Source organism: Gopherus flavomarginatus, chromosome 8, assembly GCF_025201925.1.
Source record: "Gopherus flavomarginatus isolate rGopFla2 chromosome 8, rGopFla2.mat.asm, whole genome shotgun sequence".
Classification (NCBI taxonomy): domain Eukaryota; kingdom Metazoa; phylum Chordata; order Testudines; family Testudinidae; genus Gopherus; species Gopherus flavomarginatus.
Genome location: NC_066624.1, coordinates 57,831,033 through 57,854,768, shown reverse-complemented (window position 1 = coordinate 57,854,768; position 23,736 = coordinate 57,831,033). Strand labels below are relative to the sequence as shown.

General features: G+C 47.5%; 1 protein-coding gene across 14 annotated transcripts in view; it reads right to left on the bottom strand.

Annotated features, from left to right (window-relative positions):
• LOC127056957 (protein phosphatase 1 regulatory subunit 7) overlaps positions 1 to 23,736 on the bottom strand; it is a 94,404-nt gene that overhangs the window by 40,220 nt on the left and 30,448 nt on the right. For 10 of the 14 annotated variants that reach the window (XR_007775967.1, XM_050965385.1, XM_050965384.1 and 7 more), the window contains 2 exons: positions 2,087 to 2,197; positions 1,583 to 1,748 (listed from right to left, as the gene is read on the bottom strand). Coding sequence is in view for 13 of the 14 variants with exons in the window: in XM_050965385.1 (XP_050821342.1) it covers positions 1,583 to 1,748; positions 2,087 to 2,197 (277 nt within the window). In the remaining variant the exon portion in view is untranslated. Of the gene's footprint in view, positions 1 to 1,582; positions 1,749 to 2,086; positions 2,198 to 5,630; positions 5,689 to 6,817; positions 6,955 to 7,591; positions 7,700 to 9,286; positions 9,454 to 10,018; positions 10,095 to 10,715; positions 10,860 to 14,956; positions 15,237 to 23,736 lie in introns of those variants that run through there. The other 4 variants (XM_050965387.1, XM_050965389.1, XM_050965388.1 and 1 more) reach the window with 4 other exon arrangements.

Genomic DNA, 23,736 nt, shown 5'->3' with positions numbered 1-23,736 from the left:
GGTCACTTGGGGAGCAGGGACTTCCTCCCATCTACATGCAGGTAAAAGGGGAGGTTAAGGGTTATCCCACCCTGGCATTGACTTCAAGAGCCTCCTGCTGGCTATGTCCTCACCCTGAGACGTGGCCTCCAGAGAGAGGCTGGGTTTGGTAATGGCCATAAGGCAGGACTTTCAAAACCATTCAGTGCTGGCTCAGTTCTGCTCCTATGGAGCAGAGCAAGCCCAGTGCCGAGTGGCAGTGGGAATCCCACCTTCGTGTCCAATGCACAGGGACAACGATCCAAGTTAATCAAGTCTGGAGGCAGGGCAGAGTCTGTTACACTTGCCAGCATGCCAACAATTATGTTCTTTGGCCATACATCAACTTTTTGTTTCTCCCCATTCCAGACCTATTTTTAATTAATTTTGTCCATTTCTCTCTCCTTTTTCTTCCCTCCCTTTCTATTGCACCTTCTCCCTTCTCTCCTCAGCGACAGGCAGTGGGAATGGATGGTGTTCCTGGGGGAAGCCTCCGAGAAAAGGGCGGGGGGAGGCTTGCATGTAGATCTAGGCTCCAGCTACGATCTCCTCTGATCAGGAGTGCCACAGCTGGGGTCCCATCATGGAGAACGTCTGTCCCAGCTTGTCTTGATGGGCTGTGGTGAAGGGATGAGCGTCCTGGTCTATGGATGGTTTTGTAGATTAGGACTAGGACTTGAAACTCAGCCCCACCACAGACAGGGACCAGCAAAGCTTCCATTGCTCCTGCTTGGTCAGCCACATTCATTTCAAATGCATCCCACAGCTTGGACACAACAAGAAGGGTTTCTGGCCATGGGAGCTTTCGGGCTGCTGCTCTGTGCAAGAGGGACAGCTTTCCTTGCTTGGGACATGGCAGACAATCCCAGTACAAGAAAAACAAACGCACTCTAATCTAGCTTCTCTTAACAAGCCATAGCAGGAAAGGGACAAGAAGGATGATTAGTGAAAAATGGCAACCTGAGAAAGATCCTCCCTGCTTCTCTGGCAATGACACCCATGCACCTGACGTAAAGGGTGCCCCTTACTATAGTACAGCCCGTCCTTGGTCTGCACTGGGGAAGCAAAGCGCTCTGCTTATACAAGCGATTGTTATTCTCTGCGCTGATCCCAGCATTCCCTGCAGCAGAACACAAGGAGGCCAACGCTCCAGTGGAGCATTAGCTCTTTCTGGAGAAGGTATCAGGTTAGGGCAGAGCTGGGTGCCACAGGAGGTGGTTGAGAGAACAGTAAGGAGCAGGGCAGAACAATGCACACTAGTGCTGGTGATGCCCTTCCACTGCTGGCTAGAACCCATTCCCTTTGTGCCACATGGCTGCAGGAGGCATTATTCTTCATCAAGCCTGGACAGTCTGATCTCCTGATCAGCGAGGCTCCAGTTCCTTTTCCAGTGGGTATGAGGAACACACGGCTATCGCAGCCCAGGAATTGGTTGGAGACAGAGGTGCAGGCTAGAGGCTAAAGAGAATGGGGCAGGAGATCCAGGGCAGCATATTGACACGTCTGGCTGGGGCCAGGGATGAAGGCCGGTTGTAGGGAGGGCGCAGAAAAGCATTGTACTCACCCAGCCAGGCAAAGTAGAGTGCAATCTTCTCTCCAAAGTACCTGCGGATGTGATCCAGTGGCTGGTATCTGTTCCATTTCTGCCACCTCGCCCAGTACTGGAAGAGGACCTGGCGCTCGGTCAGGCTCTCAGGGGCCAGCCTGTCAGCGGGTACTGCAAAGGGACCCTGCAGGGAAGAAGCAGGAAGGTTCCAACTGAGGCTTGTGAAAGCAGCACAGCTGGCTGGGCTGGGCTGGGGAGAGGGGTTTGACAGCAGCCCCCTGCCTCTCCAGCTCCCCACAGCCATGCTACCCCAACCCCAGTTACCTCTGTGTTCCTTTGGAAAGGCTGAATAAGGAGCTTTTTGAACAGTCCGGCCCCCTTCTGGGCAGAGGCCACACAAGTGCTCTTTCTTGGCCAGGGCTCCCTGCTGTCTCCTGAGCTGTAGATCGGGGCATGACCAAAGTCCAGTCTGGCTGAGGTAGCAGGGAACAGATGCTAGAAAGAGACTGTCTCCTGACTTACCTCATGCAAAGGGAATGCAGCTGCAAAGACATTCTCGCTCAGCAGCCGATCCACCCCAACCTCCCCCTGCTTCAGGTGGCCATATGGTGTCGTGGCCAGGATCTCGTACAGCTGGGGGAAGCAAAGAGATGGTAATTAACTGCTGTCACACTGACGAAAGATACAAAGAGAGCCCCATGATCTCTCTCTAAGCACCAACACCATGTTCTGCACTGCACTATGGAGACCCATGCCTCAAAGGTTCTCAGCAACCATGTTTCCAGAGGGAAATGGAGAATTTGGGTGGAAAGAGACTAAACGAGTTCATATGAATTCAGGTACAAGAAGTTGTTTTTGCCACCAATTCCAAGCCTGACTCTCATAGGCATTGTAACATTTTCTTTCCTAGACATTGAAAACTGAGAAAGAAGACGTTTTGGAGCATGAGCTTTCGTGGGTGAATACCTACTTCCTCAGATGCATGTAATGGAAATATCCAGGGGCAGGTATATATATGTGTGCTAGCAAGCACATCACATACAGCCCCCAGCTAAAACCCCTCCAACGCATCATCAAGGATCTACAACCCATCCTGGACAATGATCCCACACTTTCACAGGCCTTGGGTGGCAGGCCAATCCTTGCCCACAGACAACCTGCCAACCTGAAACATATTCTCACCAGTAACTGCACACCACACCATAATAACTCTAGCTCAGGAACCAATCCATGCAACAAACCTCGATGCCAACTCTGCCCACATATCTACACCAGCGACACCATCACAGGACCTAACCAGATCAGCCACACCATCACTGGTTCATTCACCTGCACATCCACCAATGTAATATACGCCATCATATGCCAGCAATGCCCCTCTGCTATGTACATCGGCCAAACTGGACAGTCTCTACGGAAAAGGATAAATGGACACAAATCAGACATTAGGAATGGCAATATACAAAAACCTGTAGGAGAGCACTTCAACCTCCCTGGCCACACTATAGCAGACCTTAAGGTGGCCATCCTGCAGCAAAAAAACTTCAGGACCAGACTTCAAAGAGAAACTGCTGAGCTTCAGTTCATCTGCAAATTTGACACCATCAGCTCAGGATTGAACAAAGACTGTGAATGGCTTGCCAATTACAGAACCAGTTTCTCCTCTCTTGGTTTTCACACCTCAACTGCTAGAACAGGGCCTCATCCTCCCTGATTGAACTGACCTCGTTATCTCTAGCTTGCTTGCTAGCACACATATATATACCTGCCCCTGGATATTTCCATTACATGCATCTGAGGAAGTGGGTATTCACCCACGAAAGCTCATGCTCCAAAACGTCTGTTAGTCTATAAGGTGCCACAGGATTCTTTGCTGCTTTTACAGATCCAGACTAACACGGCTACCCTCTGATACTTGAGAAAGAAGAGTTCGTTTTTAGTCAGCCTCTTTAAACTTTGTGTGTTAAAATCTATTTAACTCCAATTGCCAATGAAGACTTAGGAGAAAAGTTGTCTTTGTTAAAATTCAAACCCCACACTGCCCATGAATGAGCAAAATCCTCACACTACACCTCCTTCAGACTCCACAAAAAGTCTAAACCAGAGAAGACCAGAATTAACATCCCTGATATTTCTATTGTTAACAAACAAGAAAAACAACTTTGTTTGAAACACATCTTTCAGGCCTTTATATATCATAAAGCAACACAAATGAGTGAGAGCTATTTTTAAAAAAATATCTCTGCAGGATTCCTTTAAGCCTAAAGTCACACAAATGAGGAGGAGAATGCAGACAGGAAAGAGGAAACAACAGGAAAGAGGAAACAAATGGCTATTTTCTTACTTCACTACTTTCTTCTTTAAAATAAAAGTGGCCTATTTTCTCTGTAGCTGCTTTTCCATTAGCAAGGCAGTATCACACCAGCCCAGTCAATATGGTCAGGAACAAACTCACAGCACATGTGTCTTGGTGTCCTCACAAATACACTGGTAATTACTAGCAGCTATGTTTGTATCAGTTCTGACCTATATTTTGCAAAGCGCACTTTTGACAGGCTCTAGTCCACACTGCCCCAGTGGGAGAAATTCAGCACCTCTGGGGTTTTGACTTGCCTCATTGGAAGTCAAGTTTTTGGCAACAGGCTGCATGGCTGCTTGGCTTACAGCACAAAGAGATGGAGCAAGAAGGAAGACCCTCCTATCTTGAGGTTTATAAACAGCAGGATATTGTTGATCATTAGCGAGCTTGGCAGAATTCAATTTTTATCTTTTTATAATTAATGGATAATATTGATGTTTATTTTAAGCAGTTTTTAATCTATTTAAACTTTCAGAGTTAAACAAAATTATGGGTTTTCAGCATTTTTTAAATGTTTATTAATTTAAATGTTCCTAGTGGCAGGAAATAATGGCGGAATGTCAGCCAATAATTATTTAATGATAGTAGATGTTCTGATTCACAAAGTTAAAGTTCTGTAACCGGTAAAACAAAATTGACAGCATCACATCAAAATATACAAAGTAAATATCCTTGAATCACACTCTAATACAGGCAGCACTTTTCTTACTTTACTTATCTGTGAGTTTCACTTATCAATGGAAATATTTTTTCGTCAGTTTGCATTGTACAGTAAAATTGACGATTCTTGATAAAAATCTGATCCTTCCATCTAACCATTAGTTATTGCCTCACACCCTGGCAGGACATGACCAGTATGTTCAGTGACTGAGAGACTTGCAGGAGCTGACAGAGGCAGGATGGTCCAGTAATTAGGGCAGTAGTCTAGGACTTGAGTGACCTGGTCCTGCTCCGCCACAGACTGTGTGTGTGAACTTGGGCACGTCACCTAGCCTCCCTGTGCCTCAGTTCCCCACTTGTAAATGGGGATAATAGCGCTGCCCTGCCTCATAAGCTTTAAAGATTGTGAGGTGCTCAGATCCAATGAAGAAGGGGGCCCTGTAAGTCCCTAAAATAGCTGATTCCCCACTACTTTGCACACTGCAGCCATTCACACCTGGGCAGCCATTCACACCTGGCAGCAAAGCAGAGATGTCTGATTTGGTAACATTTCACAATCACTTTTCACAGGAGTAAGTGACCCTCTTTCTTTAGGCTGATGGGATGTGCCTACCACCTAAACAGCCAGGGTCACAAGCCCACTCATTAGTCAAGCTACCCCCTAAACTCAACCTTCCCTCTGCTTAAATGTCAACCTCCCTAGAGGCCACCATACCTGCCCCCAACCTAAGCCCATGCCGCCCTGGAAGCCCTGCACCCTCCAGATTCAAGTGGGGCCTTCTCCACAACACCCATCTCTCCTCCTAGCCCAAACCCAAGCCTAAGCCTCGCCAGGGGCCCAAACTTGCTGCACCCAAAGCCTTCCCCCTGCGTGGCCCTTTCTGCCCGGGCCAGAACACTCAAGCCCTTCCCAGCTGGGCTGACACAAAAAGCAACGAATTAGGATGATAAAGAATTGAACCAGAAGCCAAGGAGGAAGGGCCCATCTCAGCCCCAGGTCCTGCTGGACCTCTCCCTCCCCAGAAGACCCCTGGGCTGGCTACTCACTATCCTGTGCCGCTGTGTGCTGCTGAAGAAGGTGTCTTGCTCATTGCTCCCTAGGAACCTGCAATCACACACACCAGAACCATGATGGGAACATGCCCCCCAAAGTGCAACCCACAGGACAAGCCATCCTGCTTCCTCTCCCCGAGCCCACAGTCATCCACTCCCCATCCCATTTTGCCACAGGTACAGCCCTGCACCTCACCCATCCAGCTGAGGATGGCACCTCCCTGCTCTTGCCAGCCCAGCTGCAAAGAGAAGGCACTTGTAGAGGCAGTTCCAACTGGCAGGTCACCTCCTTGGCTTCACCCATCAGCTCAGAGGGGCGGCCTATAGAGTCACTCTCCCAGGATAGTCCTCTCACAGCACCCTTGCTCTGCTGATCATCAACCCACCCACCTCACCCCTGCCTTTTGCGCACACATGGCTCCTCCTCCCTATAGGTACCTTGTGCCCGGCCAAGTGATGGTATTTAATTCTTATCCCTTTATTGCTCGGATAGCTTTGGCAGTGCACTAGGGGTCTCAGGACACTGACACCAACGTGCTCCCTGCCCTGAAGAATTTACGATCTAGGCCAAAGGTGGACAAACTACGGCCCGTGGGCCACATACGGCCTGCCCAGCCCTTGAGCTCCTGGCCAGGGAGGCTACCCCCGGCCCCTCCCCTGCTCTTCTCCCTCCCCCACAGCTACGCCACCTTATGGGCAGTGCTCTGGGCGGCAGGGCTGCGCGCTCCTGCAGGGCAGAGCGGCAGCGTGTCTGGCTCTGGACGGCAAGTGGAAGGGGGCTGGATAGGGGGCGGGGACCAGGCTGTTTGGGGAGGCTTCCCTACCCGGCTGTTTGGGGAGCCTGCCCTACCCAGCCTTCCATACAGTTTTGCAACCTTGATGTGGCCCTTGGGCCAAAAAGTTTGCCCACCCCTGATCTAGGCAGATAACATGCACAGGCAGAAAGGGGAAGGCAGACAACAGGCAGCTGCCTGGATAAGCACTCCAGCAGGTGGCGTAACAGGCTTCCCTGTGGGTGCCCTGCAGGCCTGTTGGACAGAGAGAAGAGGTCTCCCCTCAGAGCTGCTTGGGTAACTGCCTGTGCCATAGCCCTTGCCCTCAGGGAGACAGCAGGAAGAGGAAAGGTGATCAGCACAAGGAAGCAGGAGTGAATTTGTGCCACAGGCTCCCGTGGCTCTTACCATGCTAACTTGTTCACTTTGAAGTGACAAGTGTAGTAGTCCATGGGCAGATTGGGGACCTCCTCATGCAGCAAGCTGGGGACACCCAGCTGCTTCGCCACTCTGTCAGACCAGTTTGAAGCTTGATTCGGCAGGGCCTGAGCACAAGCAAGAGAAAAACGCTCAGCAGGAGGACAACAGTAGCAGCATGATGCCGAGTCAGTTTCTGGGGACAGAGGAGGGCAGGGGAAGAGACAAGTGCCCCAGTTGCATGCACAACAGTGCGAGAGGCTGGGAGCACTGGCATGTGAAAGAGGGTGAGTGGGAAAGCACTGAAGGAATAAGGAAGCTCCTCCAGGGCCTACACAGGAGCCCCCCTGCTGACGTCCAAGACAGTTTTGCTGAGCAAAGCCCACAGGATTGAGGCCTCTGAAAACAGGAGGGCGATAAAATCGGGACTGTCTCAATATTTGGGTGGTTGTCCGGCGCCTCAACTGATCTTTTGTTCCGCTAGCAGCACTTGGCTTTTTGTTTTTTTTGCTCTGCCAACGGATCCTCCCCCACACTATGTGTCCCGATATTTTCTTCATCTCATCTGGTCACCCTAATCCAGCTCCATGTCATGTCACTGCCCAGCCCAAAGTGTGCAACCACCACCACCCCCTCACAACTCTCCCCCCTGCAGCACATGGGAGCAGTGGGATGGCTTCACCCTGGCGACTGGGAGTTCCCCAGCTCCTGCCGGCGTGAACTGGGCCCTAGAGGGAAGAGGATGAGTCTCGGAAAGATCTTCACCTGCAGGGGAAGCCTCAGCCGGAGATCCTCCGCGTAATAACACAGCACACTCCAGGGGGCGTTCAGCAGCACATAGTGCACCACTTTCTTCTCATCCTGGACCATGTGCTGGGAGAGAAGAGGGAAGGATGGAATTAGCCACCTGTTGTACTCAGGCCTGGCATTATAGGCTGGATCCTCAGCTGGGGTGAATCAACAAGGATACCTTGAAATTGAGGCTTCTATGTCAATTCATAGCAGCAAGGGGCCAGGCATGCAGAGCTCACCCTAGCTGTGCTGTTACTAAGCCTCTAGCTAGGGGGATGCCTACACTGCAAAGACAAATCCAGAGCTCAGGCTCACACGATGGGGCAAAAAATATCAGTGTAGATGTTCCTGCTCAGGCTGGAGCCCAGGGCCCCGAACTGTGTGTCTCAGAGCCTGAGGTTCCAGCCAGAGTCAGAACATCTACATTGCTATTTTTAGCCCTGTAGCGTAAGCCCAGATCAGTTGACCTGGGCTTGGAGACTCACTGCCAGGGGTTTTCCTTTGCAGTGTAAATGTGCCCTAGGAACCTTGCAGAGCTCGGGAACTGCGCAGCAGAGGAGCATCCGCCATATGCAGCTCCCAGATCACACAGAGCAAGCCGTGCTCCTGTTGGCAGACACCTCCCATCACTCATCTCCAAGACAGTGCATCTCCCAGCAGGCCAGGCAGCATGAGACCAAAGGGCTCCCCTCCTGGGCCTGCCAGGAGAATCACTAGATGACTGGAGTAGGTTAGACACACTCATGATGTGGCACAAGGTCATTATTACTCCAGTAAAAGATCAGCAGATGATTCCCTAGCCACCCACCGCAGCCCTGCCTCATTCACAGCAGGCTGAAATGCCCACTGCTGCCCTGGCCTATTCACTGGGGAGGGGGCCATTTTGGAACAGGGTAAAGTTCTGGCCCCAGGCTCCATCCATTTTGTGGTACTCTGGTGGTGGAAAGGGGAGGGAGAGCTTCCTGAAGAGGCATCATCTGTTATCCCTAATGACAGATAAATGGTGTGGCAGGTGCAGGCAGGCTAGGCTACGCTGGGGTCTCTATGGGCCCCTGACTAGGTTCAAGATAAGGGAAGCAGGAAGGTGATTTACAGATATTGGTCATTCGTGTCACTTAACGCTCTGCTGGAAGGTGCACAGATACTATGGTGATGGTATCTAACATGACACAACAGAAAAGGCACCTTTGCCCTCCTCCTGTGCCCAGGGAACCACGCCCATAATTTAGCTCTCACATGCTGGGCCTTGTTTCTACATTAACCAGGTTTTCTCTGCTGGGTGAGCAATGCAGAGTGGACTGACCATGTGTCCTGGCTCCAGTGGGGGAAGAAGGCTCGATTTATCACCACATGCTGGAAGGCTGCCTATATTGCTGACAGATGGCTGCATTTCCAGTCTCCTCTTCAGACTGCCCAGCCAGCTGGCCCTTTGCTTTCCTTTCCCCACCGAGAGAAGCCAGGACCAAGCCAATGTGGACAATGAGCTCCCCTTTCTGGAGAGGGTGGTCCTACACCGTACAGACAGGATTACTGAGCAGAGGGGGAAAGACCAAGATCCAATGAACAAAGCAACTCTTCCTCCCAGGACAGGGTGGCCCTGCAGAGCCAGGCTAGTGCGCTGATAGACAGGGAAGAAGCCTGCCTGGGCACCAGAAAGGATCCAGCTACCTTTTCTATACAGATCCCGGCAGCCTGGAGCTTGTTCAGAAACTTCTTCCGCCAAGTCTTGTGGACATGGACAGCTCTTCTCCACCGGGGCACCTCGCTCTCAGCAGTGGTTTCTTCATTCTGTCCCTCCTGCTCCTGGGGATCTGCTTCCCACACCAGGACGAAGTCTGGGACAAGAAGAGACAGCTTGTGTCCACATCACAGACAGATGGACACTGCAAGGCACATGGGGGCAAAGCTCTTGGGAACCACACAGCTCATGCTTCATCTGCTTCTCCATCCGCTCCTGCCCAGTGCCCAGCTGATTCTTGTCACAGATCCAAGTCCTTGGTGGAGTAAGATGAGCAGCCTGGAGAAAGGGGCACGTGCAGGGAGAAGCAGGCTGGGGATTATAAACCTAAGAGCCCCGCCCTTTATGGAATGAGTTTACCACATGTAGCTACAGGAAGGGTCCCAAGACAAACCAGGACAGTCAAGATAGACAGAGGCCTAGCAGACTCCAGATATGCCCAACAGAATTACTGCAACCAGCAGAACCCATTCAGTTCTGCCCTATCCACGAGGACTGGCAGGCATATCCCAACCCAAGGGCGTACACAGTGTTAAGAGCAGGGCTGGAGACTTCACCCCTTATTTACAGGTTTCCTTCTTTAAAATAAATAAATACAAAGGCCACCAACCTCAAAACCACCTCCCCATAGATCAGCACTTCTCCCTGCGCTGTGCCCTCACCTATCCTGGTGCGTCCATCACTGAAGACGTTTGCAGTGCTCTGCGTGACGTGGGTCGCTTGACTTGGTTTACTCAGCTAGAAAAAAGCATTAACTCATAAGGGTCTTGTGCTTGTATCTGCAACAGCCCTGCTGAATGCTGACAGGAACTAGCAAAAGGAAGTGAAGGTGCTGCTGGCGTCATGCAGTCCCCACCAGGATTCCAGAAGCGAGTGTGACCTCACCGGGGTGCTAGCTAGGACTTATCTAAGTTCTCATCTGAGGGAAGGCAATGGGCGACAGAGCTGCCCTCCTACAGTGAGCATATGCCACTGCCATGGTAATATGAAATAAGTCATGTGCATATAGTGGGAACTGCTGTTTGCAAACCAGTCTCAGTGCATTTAGTTACTGCCAGGAGGCAGGGCCCATGAACAACGGCCAGCCAGCCTCACCATTTGGAAGTGGGTGGCTCTGTATGCAAGCTTGTCCATTGTTTGGAGCAGCTGATCTCCCTGAACACCCTCTCCTTCATCTCTCCTTTGGATTCAGGCATCCCTGGTGTTGTCTGCCCCCCACCTCTTCAACAGGAACAGGATCTGTGCTCTCAGAAAGCCCCCTAGTCACCCCCCTGTGGCAGGAGGCGATGGGCGCAGATTAACCCACCCTTCCCCCTCACAGCTCTAAATATCCATCCACAGTAGATTTTATATGCCTACCTCCGAGACTTCAATAGGAGCCTGGCTCAGACTGCCATAATAAGGCCCTTTGGCATTTTGGTCTTCACCCATCAGGTTGGCATGATCATCTGCTTTGATCTTTTTCCGTTGCATCTTGATCCTTCATGCCACCAGCACCTTCTGCTGTTTAGAAACAAGTCAGCAAGATGTGAGTGTAGTGTGAATGGGCCAAAGCTCCCTCCCACAGGAGGCAGCAGACCAGGCCTCACAATGTGTGGGGCCCCGTGCCAGGAGAGATCAAGACACAGGTTGCCTTCCTTTCTGGTCCTGATGGTAGAGGTCCAGGAGTGCTCTAGTGGGGAGCTGCTTCCTTCTCTTCCCGTTCTGCTGTGGTACGTTATAAATGTATTTTGCTACCTTGCTAGGCAGTTATTCACTATGTACAAGACTTACCTAATGCATTTTGTTTTAAATAAATGTAGGAGTTTTATTTAAAAATATCAAGGGGAATCTATAAGAACAGCATTGCTAGCAGCGAGAACTCAGGTTGAGATACTGGACAAAGAAATTGTTACCTTTTGTATCAGAGTGGTTTAAGGGAACACATGCATGCCTTACAAGGATGTGTGAGCTTTCTTCAATTGCTTATCAAGAAGCCAGTCAGGCGAGGCTGGGAAAGATTTTAGGAAGAAGCTCTGAAGTGAAGCAGGAAGAGAGATGGAGTAGCTATAGGGACAATTAAGTGCCACGTTCCATGTCTGGGTGGGGTTGCTGGGCATTCTGTAACACTTTCCATGGCATGTGACAATAGTAGTCACATTATAGTTTGGCTCAGAGGTCATCGTCAGAGATATTTAATAAGTTAGGGGATGTATATTTGATTTTAAGTTTAAGATTTCTTCTGTAAAGTGTTAAATCATTAATTATAAAATGTATTTGTTATTAGTGCTTTTAAAGCACCTGATATAGAATTTACATTTTAGAAGATATAACTTTGTTATTTAAGAAAGTGAGATTAGCATCCCAACACTAAATATTATCCCTATTTTACACATGGGAAACTGAGGCACAGAGCAATGGTGTGACTTGCTCACAGTAAGTTTGTGGCAGAACTGGGAATAGAACCAAGGTCTTCTGACACCAGTTCAATGCCTAAGCCACGACATGCAGACTGGTGCTTTGGGACCCCCATCACAGGACAATACATATCTATCTTTCTTGGTCACATCAACTTCACAAAGAAACTTGCCCAGAGATAATGCAAAGGGGCTTGTTTTTCATAGCACAAACAAACAAACTGTGCAGTAAGTGCAAAGAGTCCCAAACTCATAAGGTAATTAGAGGCAGGAGATCTGGGAATCTCTTGTATGAAGTGGGCATTGCAGGCTGGGCATGACACAGACAGGACATAAGCAGCCTCAGCTGTGTCTCAGGAGCATCACTTTAGCCCCAGGGCTCTGAATCCTGTTGTAACCACTGGTGCCTTCTACAGTAGGTTATTAAGTGTTACAAATGATTGGTTCAAATACCTTGAGTTTGCAATGTCTCGTGCTCCCACACAGCAGCTGTCTCAGGTGTTCTACAAGCAATGGATTTGCCATTTGGCTCCAACACCTACAGAGAGGTCTCTAGCTGAGGGTCACTGAACTGTTGCAATCTTCAAACATTTCCATCCAAATAGGTGAAACACATTTTCCCCCTCATCCCCCCGCTTCCCCAAGCATCACAGCTGTGGCAGTTCAGCTGCTGCTCATAATCCCGTCCCACAATGCAGTGCCTCACATATGGAAGTTAGCCAAACCTTCCTCCCCATGCAGCACTGTCAGACACTGTAGGGTATTTGCCCCAGAAGTCTCAGAATACAGGTTGGGTCTGAATACACCAAAATGGTTCTGTGAAAACCAGCCTGGGCAAGATAAAATGTAGTGAAGAAAAAATGCAATCCACATCATGCAAGTAATGCTGCTGCTGCTGCAACAGCTTCCTTGCTTGGTATCTAGAGGAAGAAACATGCTAAATATGTCCAAAAGCTCCCTCTTCCCTGCCAAGCTCTTTGAAAGCAAGTGGCACAGGCAGATACCTCCCTCATTCATATAGTAGGGGACTATTTTTGTTTAAGGTGAAAAACTGTTACCTTCCTGTTGTAGCCCATTATGGGTCTGGGTTCCAGGCAGCCACTGATGAGCATCTCAGCCAAGATAGTGAACAACTAGTGATTTAGGTATCATAGAATATCAGGGTTGGAAGGGACCTCAGGAGGTCATCTAGTCCAACCCCCTGCTCAAAGCAGGACCAATCCCCAGGCAGATTTTTACCCCACTTCCCTAAATGGCCTCCTCAAGGATTAAACTTACAACCCTGGGTTTAGCAGGCCAATGCTCAAACCACTGAGCTATCCCTCCCCCCGATGTCCAACTTGAAATCTGGTTTGCAGAAGGTGGGTGCCTGGCCCTTTCTGGAAATCAAGTCCCTCCAAGGCATCTCACATTGAGCGCCCACAAATTGCTAGTCACTTCTCTGAAAACTTTGGTCTTGACCATGCTGGGGAAAAGCCCCACGTCAGAAGGCTTACTAACAAATCCTGTGTTGAACGTGACTTGGCACAGAGGCAGTCATGTTTAAAAACATGTTAACTGACTCTGGTTAACTCAATCATAGTCAAATATAGGAAAGAGAAGCAGAAGGAAATCAAAAGCTACTGGCTTTTACCTTAGCCAAGTGCTCCAACCTAGAGGCTCCATATGGTTTACATTGCCATTTTAATGTTTTTTTTCACCCCAAATCATAGTGAGCCAAGAATGAGCAACTAAGGGGTTAGAAAGCAATAAAAGTTTCTTGGGCTCATATGCAATAGACGAATATAATGTACCAGTCTGAGCTTATGTGAGAAACACTAAACTAAAATAGCGACACTAAGCTAATGGCTCTCTGCCTTTACTAGAGTAGAATTTAGGGTGCAGATGGGTTGCAGGCTGGGGTTCACAGAACTTTCTTTCACTCTCCGGATTTCAAAACCAAGGTATATTTGCATTATCCCAAGTAAAATCTGATTGCAGCCATGTCTCAGCTGTGTTGCCAGCTATCAGTACATTTATGGATTGTCCTTTTAAGAAATTTGAAAATTGCCTGCCAGTCCCCCCCATCCCCCCAACAAACGGCATGCTGCATGCAAACAGCATGATAGCCCAGGAAATTATTCTGCCTCCTTCCTCTGTTGTGCTCGATTCTCAGCTGTGCAGTAGATGAAGGCTGAGATCAGATACACACTGGTAACTCTCCAGCAGAAAAGCTTCCTTTTAATTAAAGAACCTGGTGGACGGATCTTGGGAAGAGTGATTGGAGTCTGCAAATAAGGACTAGTTCCAATCACAAGCAGAAGCCGGACAAAAAGCAAACAACAAAATCCGAGAAGTGCTGATTTAAGGATTAGCTTGGCAAAGCCTCCTCAGGAAAGCGCATGCCTGGTTCCATTCCAGTGCCCAAATTCCCTAGGCACCTTTGAACATGCTAGCCTAAGTCTCCAAACCATGGGCCAAAATCAGCCCTGGCTTACACCCGTCACAGCTTTCAGAAGACAAATGGAGCGCTCAGTGCAGAACATGGACCCAATATGAGTACTGCTATATTTTAATCAACATTGAAGGTTTTTGGATTGTGGAAGAGGGGAAATCAGCAAGAGTGTAAAATCCTAAAGGTAAATAAGACAGATCCTTGGTAAAATATATGAAGATTTTCAGGAAATATTTTTCCCTGGAAGTTTGCAACTCCATACAGTTCCGGGGCAAATGTTTCCTTGGAAGTTCCTACTTGCATTCAGCTCTACATTCAGCCAGTCCTCAGCCACGCTGGCTGTGTGTGGAGCCAAGGTGTACGTGTGTCTTTTATGAGTTGATTAAATTAGTAGCAGTGGAATGACACGTTCCTAGTATAGTTCGCTATGCTAGACAGCTATTTCAGAGCAGTCTCACAGTAAACTCTGCCCAAGTAGTAAAACTACCAGCTAATCCCCACAACTGTGAGGTATTAACCCCATGTTAGAGCTGGGGAGCCTAAGAGAGAGTTGCAGGGATTGGCCACACAGCAAACCAGTGACAGAGCCAAATCAGCACTCCCAAGTAAGTTCTAGTGCCCAGCACCATGCACATTCTTTTAGCCTCTCTGTTGCAGCATACGCTGCTCCCTCCAAGAAGCAGGATTCCTGCCCCAGCCTTACAGAGAGATGCGGCCAGCATGAACAGGAACAGCCTCTGCTTTCATGAAGTCCTGTCCTTCTACTGTACCTGATACTGGGGTTTATTGCAGCTGGACAGCCCTCCTAGCCAGTGTTCACACTCCAGACGTTAGCTCCACGTTGACAGTTTGCACTCAAGTAATCTTGCTGTGTTCCAAGTGCAAGCAAGACCATAAAGTGTCCTTCTAAGTTACTGTCCAAAGCTCCGCTCTTCCTCTGCATCCCCTGGAATTTCTAGAGACAGGGAAATGGTCTCACTTCATCTCCACTTGGTTGCTTTTAAACGTCAGTTTATGGCTGCTTCCTGTCTTGGGAAACACCAGCCAGTGAGAATGTGTAAGACCAAGAAATGGAGATAAAGCAGTGGAGGCAGCAGGTTTATAATCACTTCCCTGCTTATTGCCTCTAGCAGGCCCTGCCTTTGTTTGAGATGGGGGTGTGGATTTGCATGTCCCTGTACAAATTAGCATAGCCATATTTAAATAAAGCTTTGATGATAAAAATTTAAAGAGCCAATACCAGAAGAGAACGCGGAAGAATCCTGGTATTTCTGGCCTCAAGCTGATCTGGCTGTGTGTGTCTTGGCCAGGTTAAAGATTTCAAGTCATGTTGTGCTTCTCTAGCATGCAGGTGTGTCAAGAGCATCACTGTGCAGCACCACAGTGGGGCTTAGCCTCAGGGTGCCGCCACAATACATGTAATAAAAATAGTGGGAAAGGGCTATATTAGGAAGACACTATTTATTCATTATTATTAATTCTATCTGGGGAGAGGATAGGACAAAAAAAGCTGATATCATCCCAAATCAATTTCTCCTCAGGTCTTTGCTGAATGTGACAACTATGATCAAAGCAGCCACCACGGAAACACTGAGAAAGACCCAAGTTTGCAGGTGTGGGAGTTACTAGACAGCTGAGATTCCCAGTTGCCAAAGAATAGAGCATAGGAGGCAAACTCTCTGAAAAGCAAGAATCCAGGAGGAGCCCAGCTGAGTGCTGGATTCCCCCATTCACACTGAGACAACTTCCATTGGCAAGAACAGAGATCAGCACCCTAAGAAGGGAGTTAGACATGAAGGGTTTAGGTCAGTTCTACATACATACACGGCCCCCCTAATCAATGTACTATCAGCACCTCAATACACCTCTGTGAGGCAGGACAGTGCTATTATCCCCATTTTACAGATAGTCTCTCTGTGACTCAGTCCCTAAGTGGCTTGTCCAGACTCAAACAGTAAAACTGGCAGAGCTGGAAGTAAACTCAACTCGACTCCCAGTCCAGTGTCTTAACCACAAGCCCAGCCTTCCACTCTGCTCAGTGCAATCAGAACCTTACCTCCTCCTGCTGTCCTACTGGCAAGTTCTGATGTTGTCATCTGTGATATCATAATGCACGGGGAAATGAAACATGCCATTAGGGGAACTAATTGACACTGAAACCATCAAAGCACAATTTGAACTCGGTCTCTCACAAATCAGAGAGCGGGAAGCTTTTGCAAATCCAAGGCTGCTCTTGGTAAAATCAGCTGGTGTCATCAGATTGAGCAGTAATAGGTCCATAGATCCAGACTGCCACCTTCTGCAGAAAAGGAATACCGGAGGGGGCCAGGAAAACATGAGGAACTTGATTTTGGAGCATTTTCACCAGATCACTTTACTACGGAAGCAGGATTTGCCTCTCACTAGGAAACAAGCAGGGGATGCACTCTCCAGAATATAAAGTTCCCCGGAGATCTGCATGGACCTTGAGGGGGAGGTTAAAGCCATCCATGCAAAGCCCGTGACAAGTTCTAGCTGTCCCTTACTGACTGTTCCATGCTGCCAGGGAGTCAGTATCACATCCTCAGGGATTCCTTGGTCTGAGTTGCCCTTAATGCACCCCACCACCAACCCAGAATGAATTCCCACTGCATGAAGTGGCTCTGTTAAAAGTTAAAATGGCCTTCGAACTGAACACAGCAAGCCTAGATACAGTGTATAACAGAGGAATAGTCTGCAGGCAATCAGAGAATCATCATATCCATTCATGGCTATGCCAACATATCTCATGACTTGTCAAGGATATTACCTTGTCTGTTTTCAGAGTGTGAAATACCACAAGCTTCAGCATTTTATTCATATTTATGCAGTACCACAGGTGGGTAGAGAGACTTACAGATGAGTAAAAAAGCCAGGTCCCCATCTCCATCCCCACCTTCACTGGACACCGCCCAAAGAGCAGGGGAAGAGGTAGCTTATGGGAAAGGATGAGAGTGATGATGGTAAAATCAAGATATGCTTTATGGTGTCTACATGGCTTGTTAGTGTCTCTTATAATTTGTAATATAAGATAGTATCATTTGAGGTAAGCGTGGAGGGCTAGTTCCAGAAGGCTACACGGAAGGAGTGAGTCTTGAAGAGGGGAATTATCTCCATTTGTTGATATCCTCAGGTGGATGGTACTGGATGGAGTGGGACATATGCTTGCAGTGAGTTCTTGACAAGGATGGAGACAATGCATGTTGATTGGTGGGGAGCAGTACAGAGTGATATAATGGGGCATCTAGCTGCTGGGAATTAGAGTTGTCATCTTAATTCTGTTCACACATGAAAATGAACCTAGTACTCTCACCCTTGTCCTCTTGTAGGCACATCATAAAGCTGCCCTGCAGTTTCTGGCCTGACTTAGCACTGGACAATGGTGGGTTAACCTCATGTCCTGTCCTCTCCTGCAATAGACCACAGCTGTATCTGTGGACAGTTTGCATAGCACTGCAATACTGCCAGGCCCTCATCAATTAAAAATCCCAAATCTCCAAGAGGAGTTTAAAGCTTATCTTGAAGTGATGTTAGGGCTCAAGAATGCTAAGTTGCCACCACCAAATCTCGTTCCACTCACAGCAGACAGGGCACAAACAGGAGCTTCCTCATGTTGCTCCACCAATGTACTTCACCACTCATCCTGGAAAGGGTGCTCAGTCTCCATAGCCATTCACAGCTGGCCACTGAGACCATTAGAAGGTGCCAATGAATACCACTTACAATCATGGAATTGGATGGCTATGCAGGCCTGCTAAAGGGACAGAGCCAGGCATCTCATTTCATGGGTTCAAATCCTCTACAGGTTAGTATTAGCCAGATATTACTGTAAATGTTAAATATAATGTTACATTTTCATACACTCAACTTCACACTTTCTCCTCACTTCTTCAAACAAGCCCTTTCCTGTGGCCCCTTGTACATGGGAAGAGCTTCCCATAAACCTCTGCAGTTACCTCATTATCCCCCTTTCATATTCCTCCTTAAAACTCTCCTCTGCTATGATGCCTACAAAAACTGATAACCATGTGCTGTAACCAGCATTGTCTCACTGTCCACTTGTGCTCCCTCAGCTGTCTGTTGCTACCTGTTGCCCCTTGGCTTAGATCATAAGCTGTATGAGGCAAGCACTTTTTTGTTCTGTTTGTATAGACCAGTGGGGCTCTGGACTGTGACTGAGGGTGCTGCTTCAATACAAATAATAGTTGTTCAGTTGCCTTTGGGACGGGAGCTCGTGGTCTCAGCCCATTTCTCAATGGGTTCTGTTAAAGAGAGTCACCAATCAGCATCCTTGTTTGCAGCCTCAGTAAAAGAAAATGACAGGAGTGACTGTGCACAATGAGTTCTCTCCCCTTCTGAGCTCAGAACAATTGGGGCTTTGATATTAAAAACACTTACCAGTCTTACTGGTTTTAGCAATGCTTGTGTGCATGGAGCCCACAAGAGAAATGCATTACAAATAGTGAAGGGATTGGTTAGATAGAAGCATTGTTAAAGATACACCCACATAGTCAGAATTCAGTCACAAGTATATTGGAGGACAGGTCATTCCCATGTATAGTATATTTCTCACAGCCTGTGCCTTGCACCGATTAGCACAAATTCTATTTCCACACTGACCTGCCTCAGGCTGTGTCTACTTCACTGAATTTTACTGGTGAGAGATAAGTTATATAAATATTTTTTACATGTATTGCACAACAGATTAATATATGGTAACTAATCGGTTTCACAGTAAGACTTGAATTTAAATTTACCAGATCAGATGTCCAATACACTAGGGTAAACATAGGCGTATCTGAATGACAAAGCCACGTCTCTGTATTTAATAGGAACCAGGATGTGATTCATGATGCTTTCTGAGTGAAAATATTGACAGGTGCAGAATGTCACCAAGTTCTTTCCTTGCTGATCAAGAAACTGAAAGCAGCTTGGTGCAAGTAGTACAGAGCTTACTGTCTGGTTCACATATTCAGTTAACTCTTCGCTCACCTGGGGTTTGACTGTCCTCCTGTTTTGGATTTTTAACTCACGGGCCCTGTTTAAAAATAAACCCCACCCCAACCAGAAAATCCAGTTTCTGGCCAAGTGAAAACCAGTTTGGGCCAAACTGTGCCCCCGGTACACTCATGCAGCCCTACTGCCTTCAGTGACCATTTAAAAGCTTGTGCATAGGATCGGTGGAGTTGCAGAGTTGCAAATGAGGTACAAGTCGGCTCTGGTTTGATAAGTTCTTACTGGTGACAACTACCAGTGAATTAAGAGACTGAAAACATCAAACACTTCTCTGGATGTGTAAAGGAACCTGTGATGAAATACATGGTTGTTTGCAAGATGCTCAGATACCATGATGGTGAGAGATGTACAAATGTCTAGATAACAAAAGAAGACAGTAATAAATAATATCTCTCTCTTCTATAACTCTTTCCTTCCATAGCTCTCCAGTGCTTTACAAAAGTCAGATCATTATGCAGCTGGAGAAGCCGAACAGAGAGGCAAAGTGGCACCTTAAAGACTAACAGATTTATTTGAGCATAAACTTTCGTGGGTAAAAAAAACCCACTTCTTTAGACGCATGGAGTGAAAATTACAGATACAGGCATAAATATACTGGCAATGAAGAGGAGGGAGTTACCTTACAAGTGGAGAACCAGTGTTGACACGGCCATAGAGAGGCAAGCAGCTTGCATAAAGACAGCCAACAGGCCAGCTGCAGAGGTACTATTATTTTTTAAGATTATGAAAATAGATTACAACAATGCAGTCAGAACCAAGGCCGTTGCATGGGGTACTGTACAAACACAGTAAGAGACAGTCCCTGCCCCAACAAACTAATTTATCTAGATGGGTGGTTCTCAACATTTTCCATCTTGGAACCTCCCCCACCTACTTGGGACCTAGCCAGAAACCCCTCCTATTCTGCAGTTGGGAAGAGTGTGGTGGTCATAACCTCTACCTTGTTTGTGACCCCTAGATTGAGAAACCTCATTCTAGTTAGATTTCACATTTTAAATATAAGAGGAACTAACAGTGTGTGTTACAATTAGATACTTCATGATCTTCACCATGGTAACCCTCATCCTCCTAGCCCCCCATCCTTTGTTTATTGGCAACCCCTGTTGTGTCATGTCGAATCAATTGTAAGTCTCTTGGGGCAAGGACCTGCCTCATCTACAGACCACCACCAGCACTCCTGCCACTGCATGTCCATCATCATTATGAGCAAGCCATATGGCACCAGGGCAGGACTCCTTTGTGTATGGCTTCCACAAAAGGGAGCTCTTGTGCACAGTCTATGACAAGCTTGCTCAACTTTGCTGATGAAAACATTGTGTGGCAGCTAATAAAAGGTACACTGAGGGTCAGAGCAGAACAACGCTGTGTTCCTTGAAATCCTGGTGAGTGATGGCTGCTCTGTATTTGGCCCCATAATTTTTTTTTTAACTAGTAGGATTTACCATCCAGTTTCCAACAAACAACTTTGTGTTTCCTGGCTTCTAAAGTAATCAGAAAGTAGACACTTTTAAAGGAACCACGTCACTTACTTTTCAGGGCCACATGGCCAAACCATAAATATTACTCATGTGATGGCTCTAAGCAACGGCACTGAGCAACAGCTCAAACAATAGTCTGCAGAGAAAGTGACTATGAGATGGTTGAGTTCAGGATCCTGACAAAAGGAAGAAAGGAGAGTAGCAAAATATGGACCCTGGACTTCAGAAAAGCAGACTGACTCCCTTAGGGAACTGATGGGCAGGATCCCTTGAGAAGCTAATATGAGGGGGCAAGGAGTCCAGGAGAACTGGCTGTATTTTAAAGAAGCCTTATTGATGGCAGAGGGACAAACCATCCTGAAGTGCAGAAAGAACAGTAAATATGGCAGGCCACCAGCTTGGCTAACAGTGAAATCTTCAGTGAGCTTAAACTCAAAAAGGAAGCTTACAAGAAGTGGAAATTTGGACAGATGACTAGGGAGGAGTATAAAAATATTACTAGAGCATGCAGGGGTGTAATCAGGGAAGGCCAGGGCACAATTAGAGTTGCAGAAGGCAAGGGATGTGAAGGGTAACAAAAAGGGTTTCTACAGGTACTTTAGCAACAAGAAGGTGGTCAGGGAAAGTGTGGGACCCTTACTGAATGACAACATAGTGACAGATGATGTGGAAAAGCTGAAGTACTAAATGCTTTTTTTGCATCAGTCTTCAGACAAGGTCAGCTCCCAGACTTCTGAATTGGGCAACATGGTATGGGGAGGAGGTGAGCAGCCCTCAGAAAGAACAGGTTAAGGACTATTTGGAAAAGCTGGACATGCACAAGTCCATGGGTCCAGATCTAATGCATCCAAGGGTGCTGAGGGAGTTGGCTGATGTGAATGCAGAGCCGGTGGCCATTATCTTTGAAAACTCGTGGCGATCAGGGGAGGTCCCGGATGATTGGAAAAAAGCAAATATAGTGACCATATTTAAAAAAGTGAAGAAGGAAACCCCAGGGAACTACAGACTGGTCAGCCTCACTTCAGTCCCCGGCAAAATAATGGAGCAGGTTCTCAAGGAATCTATTTTGAAGTACTTGGAGGACAAGGTGGGGATCAGGAACAGTCAACATGCCTGACCAACCTGATTGCCTTCTATGAGATAATTGTCTCTGTGGATATGGAGAAAGCAGTGGATGTGATATATCTTGACTTTAGCAAAGCTTTTGATACAGTTTCTCACAGTATTCTTGCCAGCAAGTTAAAAAATTATAGATTGGATGGATGGACTATAAGGTGGATAGAAAGCTGGCTAGATTGTCGGGCTCAACGGGTAGTGATCAGTGGCTCGATGTCTAGTTGTCAAGTGAGTCGATCCTGGGGTTGGATTTGTTCAACATCTTCATTAATGATCTGGATGATGGGATGAATTGCACCCTCAGCAAGTTTGGAGATGACACTAAGCTGGGGGGAGAGATAGGTACGCTGGAGGATAGGGATAGGATCCAGAGTGACCTAGACAAATGAAGGATTGGGCCAAAAGAAATCTGATGAGGTTCAACAAGGACAAGTGCAGAGTCCTACACTTAGGAAGGAAGAATCCCATGCACCATTACAGGCTGGGGACCGGCTGACTAGATTCACAGATTCATAGATAGATTCATAGATTCTAGGGTCAGAAGGGACCAATGTGATCATCTAGTCCGACCCCCTGCACAAAGCAGGCCACAGAACCCTAAGCAGCAGTTCTGCAGAAAAGGATCTGAGGATTGCAGTGACGAGAAGCTGGATATGAGAAAGCAGCGTGCCCTCATTGCTAAGAAAGCCAACGGCATATTGGGCTGTATTAGTAGGAGCATTGCCAGCAGATCAAGGGAAGTGATTATTCCCCTCTATTCGACACTGGTGAGGTCACACCTGGATTATTGCATCCAGTTTTGGTCCCCTCACTACAGAAGGGATGTGGACAAATTGGAGACAGTCCAGCAGAGGGCAACAAAAATGATTAGGAGGCTGGGGCACATGACTTACGAGGAGAGGCTGAAGGAACTGGTGTTGTTTAGCCTGCAGAAGAGAAGAGTGAGGGGGGATTTGACAGCAGCCTTCAACTAGCTGAACGGAGGTTCCCACAGAGGATGGAGCTAGGCTATTCTCAGTGGTGACAGAAGACAGCACAAGAAGTAATGGTCTCAAGTTGCAGTGAGGGAGGTCTAGGTTGGATATTAGGAAACATTATTTCACTAGGAGGGTGGTGAAGCACTGGAATGGGTTACCTAGGGAGGTGGTGGAATCTCCATCCTTAGAGGTTTTTAAGGCCTGGCTTGACAAAACCTTGGCTGGGATGATTTAGTTGGTGTTGGTCCTAGGGGATCGGACTAGATGACCTCCTGAGGTCTCTTCCAACCCTAATATTCTATGATTCTATGACAGAGGCAGACTATAGGAATAAAGCTCTCAGAGGTGGTACCCTCCTGTGGAAAAAGGTTTTGAAAATACCTGCTTATCTGAAGAATCTTTAGGCACAAGGAAGAAGAGATCTCTCTGGCAGTAATGGTTTAGCAATATCCAAAGAGTGGGGTGAACTCTACCTGAGGTAATGAAATCCCCTATCCCCCTTTACAGTCCAATACTGGGTATGATTCACTTATGGAGAGCACCTTCTTACTCTAGAACTTCTTTGAAGTTTCCTTTAACTGAGAATTGTGTCCAATTCTGGGTGCCACGCTTTGGGAAAGAAGTGGATAAACTGGAGTGTGTCCAGAGAGCAGCACAAACAATAAAATGTTTAGTAAATCTGGACTATCAGAAAATCTATTTTAAAATAGGCATGTTTAGTTTTGAGAAAAAAAGACTGGAGGAGCAGGAGGGCTGATAGTCTTCAAATGTGTAAAGGGCTGTTAAAAAGAGGACAGGGATCAATTGTTCTCCATTTCCAGTGAAGGTAGAACAAGTAGTAAGAGGCTTAATCTGCAGCAATGGATATTTAGGTTAGATACTGCGAAAACCTTTCCAACTCTCAGGGTAGTTAAGCTCTGGAACAGGCTTCCAAGGGAGGTTGTG